At 42.8% G+C, this 6,538-nt stretch overlaps 1 protein-coding gene across 1 annotated transcript in view; it reads left to right on the top strand.

Annotated features, from left to right (window-relative positions):
• The first annotated feature begins 4,428 nt into the window (after positions 1-4,428).
• Positions 4,429-6,538, top strand: part of GJB7 (gap junction protein, beta 7, 25kDa) — a 6,587-nt gene continuing 4,477 nt past the window's right edge. The window contains exon 1 of the mRNA XM_010131185.1: positions 4,429-5,127. Coding sequence (XP_010129487.1) covers positions 4,429-5,127 — 699 coding nt within the window. The remainder of the gene's footprint in view (positions 5,128-6,538) is intronic.

Below are 6,538 nucleotides of genomic sequence, written 5' to 3'. Positions count from 1 at the left end.
TGAATAGCTGGTGCACGCGCAGCTTGGTAGGGTGACTTTGAATGGAGTTATACTTGGTGTTCCCAAGTTCCATATATGGAGTACCTTGGTGTTCCCAGGAGATTTCCTGCTCCCTCTTCTTCTGTAGCAGAGCGCTGGAAGAGGTGCGCCACACCAGGGTGTGGTGTGGGTGTGGTAGTGGAGCTTCCATCAATTTGAGAGCAGACTGAACTGTCAGGAACAGCTACGTGCACAACGAAGCCTTCTCAGGGCCGGAGAACGAAGCAAATCAGTGTTTCTCGCCCTGTGGACCTTATACCTCCGGCAGTCAGTAAGGAATCAGTCTGTAGTCCATGAAACAAGCACAAAGACACAGCAATCCTAAAACAGATGCACTCTTCCTTGTATCAGGAAACAAAGAAAATAGAGGAAAATGCAATGACTAGATGAATGCCTGAAGTTAAACTTCATTATTTGTTTGGTCGTTTATGGAAACCATTGTGACAACGCTTTTTTGGTTCTTCTATTCATTATAACACTGAGATGATCCTTGATGTTAAAAAAAAAAAGTGCTGCGATGATATTTAGATTAAATTGTAAAAAAATAGAGAGGATGAACTCCTAAGATTGTTACCAGCTCTGCTTTTTTATGATCCCGTCACCTACTCTGTGATTTTATACTTCTGCTCTTTGCTTTATCAGCTTTTTTATATGGTTCTCGTTTTTCCTGACTAAAAAAAAAAAACAACCAAAAAAAAGTTAAGTTGTAGGTCCAGCAAAATACTCCCACTAGCAACGTTTATATCACAAAAAGAAACTGTTTTTCCATCTCTCAGCCTGTGAGGATAATTCAGCTTGCTTGTTCAGAATTCATAGATCCATCGTTCCCAGGCTCGTGTTCTTTCTGTTATTTCTCACCATCCCATCTCCATTTCACATAACGCTGCACCTTCTTCCTGTAATTTGCCTGCCTGCTGAGCTCCAAGCTGCCTGCCCTCTTTGTGCCCCTAACCCTTTGGGTGCTTTCCCCACTTCTCTATTTAGTCAGTTTGTTCTTCAATTTTCTTGCCACATACCCCCCCCTCCCCATTTTCCTCTGCACAGAGATACCTTTTCTGCTTTTACAGTAATTAAATTAGCAGAGCTGACTGAAATCGAGGTGAACTAATTCTCTGAGCACTGTGCTTTTTAATGGATGTGTTTCTGAATGCACATTAGTCAGCCTTCTGCAGACTCCACTGAACAACAGAAATGATTATTTGATGAATATATTCAACAACAGCAGCATTATTCGAACACTTTACTCAATAAATTACATTCACAGAGTCACAGAATGGTAGAGGGTGGAAGGGACCTCTGGAGATCATCTATCCAACCCCCCTGCTAGAGCAGGTTCATCCAGGGCAGGTTGCACAGGATTGCATCCAGGCAGGTTTTGAATACCTCCAGAGGAGGAGATTCCATAATGTCTCTGGGCTGCCTGTTCCAGTTATGTTGTCCAAATCCCCACCTTGCTCTGAGTTTCATACAGCCCATAAAAAGTCTTTGTCTTCTCTAGCCTCAGCTCACTTAACCTCTCATCAGTCTGTGCCTGCGCTGTCCTATGAAGTCAATTTTCTCTTGTTCACCTGTTGGCTGACTCCTTATCTCTGAAGTCCATTTTATTTTATTTTTTCCATGCCGTATATTCTTTGTAACGCTTCAGTGAATTAGGTGTATTTTCAAAGGATACAAAAGCATCACTTAACATCCACAATCTTCTCTAGCAACAGTGGTGCACAAAGCAAACATAACCTTATAAACGCACACTTGCAGCTCATTTGAGCAGAGGAGCTGTGCTGGTTCCAACCCAAACACTGCCCTGAAACAGGCTCTGTGGCTCTTCAGGCTTGCGGCTGAAGGTTGTCCTGCACAACCTCTTCTCAACATCAAGAGAAGGCTACAGGTGAAAAAATATAATCAAAGCTCCACAGACTTCTGGCTGCTGAAGAACTGCTGGCCACGAGACCTGCCCTGCAGTCCTCTATCAAATTCCAGTTTCTCATCAACAGAGCACATAGACCGGGAACCATCTCCAGTTCTGTGAAATCCCTGCTGCCTCCCTACCGGACATCTAGGTACCAGAATAGAATGTGTTGCTGTCTTTCAAAAGAGCTTTGCAGGAATTTCATCCATCCAATCTCCCAGCTGGCTAGAATCTGCCCGCTGCTTAGGATCTGCTGGGAATTTTGGTCAAATTTTTGATGTCCATTTTCTTTGGGCGAGACTTTCTTTTCCCCTTCACATCCTTCTACTCAATGTGGGATTGGCAAAAGGTGGTATAAAGCTGTTCTTTTCTAATCCCTCTTGCTGTTCAGGTAAGGAAGTAGCAGCTCAGCTTTGGGAAAAGAGACCTCAAGGTAAAATTCCCAATCTGTATTTAGGTATCTCCATGGCCTGATTTCCACCAGTGTTGGTTCCCGCCGATTTTTGCAACTTGCTGGTGACCCAACATATCTTTCATTTCTGTGCTGACTTGTTCAGCTGGAGGCTCAGAACTAGTGTAACTCCGTCATCGATTGACAAGTGACATGAGGCTTTTTACATCAGAAGGGGGTGGTGCAGTTCTTATGGCCATCAGCAAAAGGCCACTCACTGCCATACTTGTTTTCCATGGAATAAAAAAATTCAGTTTGCGCACATCTTAAAATCCTAGCGAAGGCCTTTTGAGCTTTTCCTTCAAATCTCCTCCAGAGGACAGCTCATCCACAAGATGAATTCATTCATGCTTGCTCACTTGAATGTTCTGTTTCCTTGCCTGTCCTTTATTACACAGTAGCATCTTCAGGCTTTGCTACTCAGCTCCTTTGAGACTGATCTATTGTCTGGGTATTACTTATCTAGAAAGCATTAAAGCCCTGATGTCTTGAAGAGCTTGATTTAAACTTTTGCTTGAGCTCTAACTGCAGACATGGGGGACAGAAGTAGCTCTTGAATGACAAAATCACCACCTGCCAAACATATTTAAAAGCATATAAGCATATGTCTAATAGGATATATGCCAATTGATATTCCTGTTACTCTTTTTTGCCCGCAGCGTAAAGGAGAAAGGAGTATCTTGGTAACTATTCTTCCTTAGAACATCTTTTTTTAAACATCCTTCCCAGTGTAAATCAGTAATATATTAATTTCTGCAGCAGCTCCTCAAATAAGTCACCAGCTCTAACAGTAGCACTGTAGGAATACCCCAGCAGGCAAACGGCCTTGCTTTCCAGCAGATGTCTGGACGCAGGCACAGGTCACGATGGGCCGTGCAATCAAGGCACAGCAAAAGAAGCACTGAGCTTTATGTCTGTGTCAAGCTTTGGGATGCTGTGGTTGCTACTTGTACCACTTGCCAGTTGATGAACTTGCTCATACATCGGCACTAACTGCAGCTACAGCCCTGGCAGCGGGATTTGCACGCGCCACTACAGCCGCAGAGGGGTCCATCATCTCTCCTAGGCGGGATGAGGACATTAAAAGATAGAACCCACAGATCGGGAAACTTCTCAGATTTCCCTTCATGTGTCTCCCAGCCATTCTGTGTCCGGGGAACACATCTCCTTTTTGCTCTTACAAAACAAAGGAGCTTGGCATCCCTGAAGACCTGCACAGGCCTCAGAGGTGGGGCCAGGCAGGAAGGTGACTGTATGCTCTTGGGAGTTATCTCAGGTTGTCTTTTGATTTTCAGGAGAGTCTGGCTGCCAATGGCTCATTAGGCAACTCTTCCAAAAGAGGCATTCCAGAGTTAGGACAGGGGAACGCTTCTGTGGAAAAGAAACTATAAAATAAAAGTTTCTGGAGTAAAGTTTAGTGCATTTCTTAAATGATAAGAAATACAACAAATAAAAATGCACTGAAGCAGCACAGGATTTAAAATATTGCATACATTTACTGAGATGTTAGACCACAGTCAAAAAGAAAACAATTTGCATTCTGGTAGTCACTTTTTTTTTGCGTGTGGTAGTCAACTATTACGGGACACGTGGCTCCTATATACATTTGAAAGTGAAATCTGATTTGACTGAGCTTAATAGTTTCATAACGGAGAGGGCTAAGGTGAGCGTCCCTCACTGATAGAGGGGTAGCCTGACCTTGCCAGAGAAAGCTCTACCTGACACTCAGGGGACCCTCGGGAAGAACAGGCTCATTAACTTGCAGTGGACAGTTCAACGGAATGATTATTCTTCAACCTAATTGTCAAAATCTGTTTTAACAGCAAATAAGTTTGGGGTAATGGTCTCAGAAGGTACAAATTATCAGAACTAAGACCAGTTTGTGGTTGATGTTTTCCTTTTAAAATGCTTAATACAGCTACCGGTTATATTTCACCTTGAACGAATGCCTCTTTTTTTCACCCAAGAGGAAGCATCTCTCTGATCTTGTGTTTCTTCAATACAGCATTTCCTTTTTCCCTTGAGGAGAAAAATGAGCTGGGGAATCCTATGTGATCTGCTGAGTGGAGTGAATAAATATTCAACAGGAATTGGAAGAATTTGGGTAGCAGTTGTATTCATATTCCGCTTACTGGTTTACATTGCGGCCACAGAAAACATCTGGAAATATGAACATGATGAATTTGAATGCAATATCAAGCAGCCTGGCTGTGAGAATGTCTGCTTTGACCATTTATTCCCCGTCTCCCACATCAGACTTCGGGCTTTGCAATTAATTATGGTCTCCACGCCTTCGCTCTTGGTTGTTTTCCACCTTGCTTACCGAGAAAGCAGAGAGAACCACCACCAACAGAAAATTTGTCAAAGTCCAGGAGAGATAGATGGTGGATTGCTGTGCACTTACCTTATCAGCCTTCTTTTAAAAACAGGATTTGAAATAGTTTTTCTTGCTCTGTTTTATAAATTGTACAATGGATTCAAAGTACCACATCTTGTGAAATGTGACGTAAGACCATGTCCCAATACTGTAGACTGCTATATTTCCAAACCCACAGAGAAGGTGATTTTCCTCTATTTCCTGGTGGCAACTTCATGCTTGTGCATGCTATTAAATCTAAGTGAATTGAGTTATCTCATTTTCAAATACTCCATGAAACATTACCTGAAGAAGAAATGTCAAGGTTCGGAAAGTGATTGCCACAAATCAGAAATCATCAGTCACAGACCAGCGGCTGCAGGACGGTTCCACAACAGCTCCCCGTTCTTGCCTCTGAATATACGAGAAAAATGTGAGAAAAGTTCTCTGTTGACTTGAACGAAGGCGGGAGACCACCTGCCTGTTACACAAGCTGTAACTGATGAACGGCTTTTCCAATCAGCGTTTTACTGAACTGAAACAATAGTTATGTGGGAAATACTTTTCCTCTATTAGTTCCCCCTTACCCGAGTGCATATATTCAGCTGCATTATGTATGTCATATACAGAATGATTGAGATCTTTTCATGTTGAAACAAGAAGCGTAGAACTGTGAAAATTCTGTGAAGTTCTAATATAAATGCAATGTTTATGATAAATGATACTGAAACAATTGGTTAAACAGTGGTGTTTTGAGTATTACCCAGAATTGCTTTGGTATAAGCAAAAAGAGGCTTTTTATATGCAGAGTTAGAAGAACCTAGAATTGATTAAGATGCCGAACAGTAAGGGGCAGTACAGCATTTGTCAGGTGGGTGGATCTGGTAACTGTTGAAATAGCAACCGGAAAGGGCTGACATACACTGGCTACTGATGTCTTGAAGTGAGCTGGACAGTCACAAGCCCATTCCACTGGACTACTGTAAAACGTCTCAAAAAAAAAAAAAAAAAGATGAGAAGAGGCAGACACCTCTAGTCTAGCCCATGGTGATAAAGACAGACTTGGTTATTTAGCTATTTGTGGAGCACCTCCTTCTGGAGGTATTTGACCCCTTTACCCATTTTAGGGTATTTATCATCAGAGCGCATCCTGCAAGAAAGGGTACTTGCTCAAACGTGTGCAGACAGCATATACTAGTGGACAGCATTAACGCCCGGTCACGGGCACTGAGCAGCTCCTGCGTCATTAGACTTTTCTTCTGCTCTGTCATCATGGCATTTAAGGGAAAAAACCCCATTCCCAGTTGCCTAACATCTGAGAAATGTAGACCACACAACACGGCAAATCAGCAGTCAGTAGTCCTAATATCCAGTAGCCTGGACTCTGGCCTGTTTACTACGGTTGAAAATAACGCTGCTCCCTTCAGCGGATTTCTCTGCCATAGACCACATGAAATCTAAAACCACAAATAGCCTCCAGTAGAAATAAAGTGAAAAAGAATTACCTATTTACCCCTCCCCAATTTCAGAACGTCTTTAACACTACACATCTCTGCCACTTGGGCTGACAGGAAAGGACAGGAATTAGCTATGACGTGTTTAGTGAACCCAGGCTTCTGAGGTGACAGAAATTAGTGCCTAAAAAGCGTTATTTCAGGGTAGTGCTCTCGTTCTGCTGCTGGGAGGAAAGACCTTCATTCAGACATGTATGTATCAGTACAGAGCTTGATCAAAATACACCCTTTGGAGAAAAACACTGCCTGCAGTAAGTGGAGCTACCTGAATG

Source organism: Buceros rhinoceros, unplaced genomic scaffold, assembly GCF_000710305.1.
Source record: "Buceros rhinoceros silvestris isolate BGI_N320 unplaced genomic scaffold, ASM71030v1 scaffold23742, whole genome shotgun sequence".
NCBI classification, from domain to species: Eukaryota; Metazoa; Chordata; class Aves; order Bucerotiformes; family Bucerotidae; genus Buceros; species Buceros rhinoceros.
Note: the sequence above shows the minus strand (reverse complement) of the source record. Positions and strands in the feature narration are given on the sequence as shown.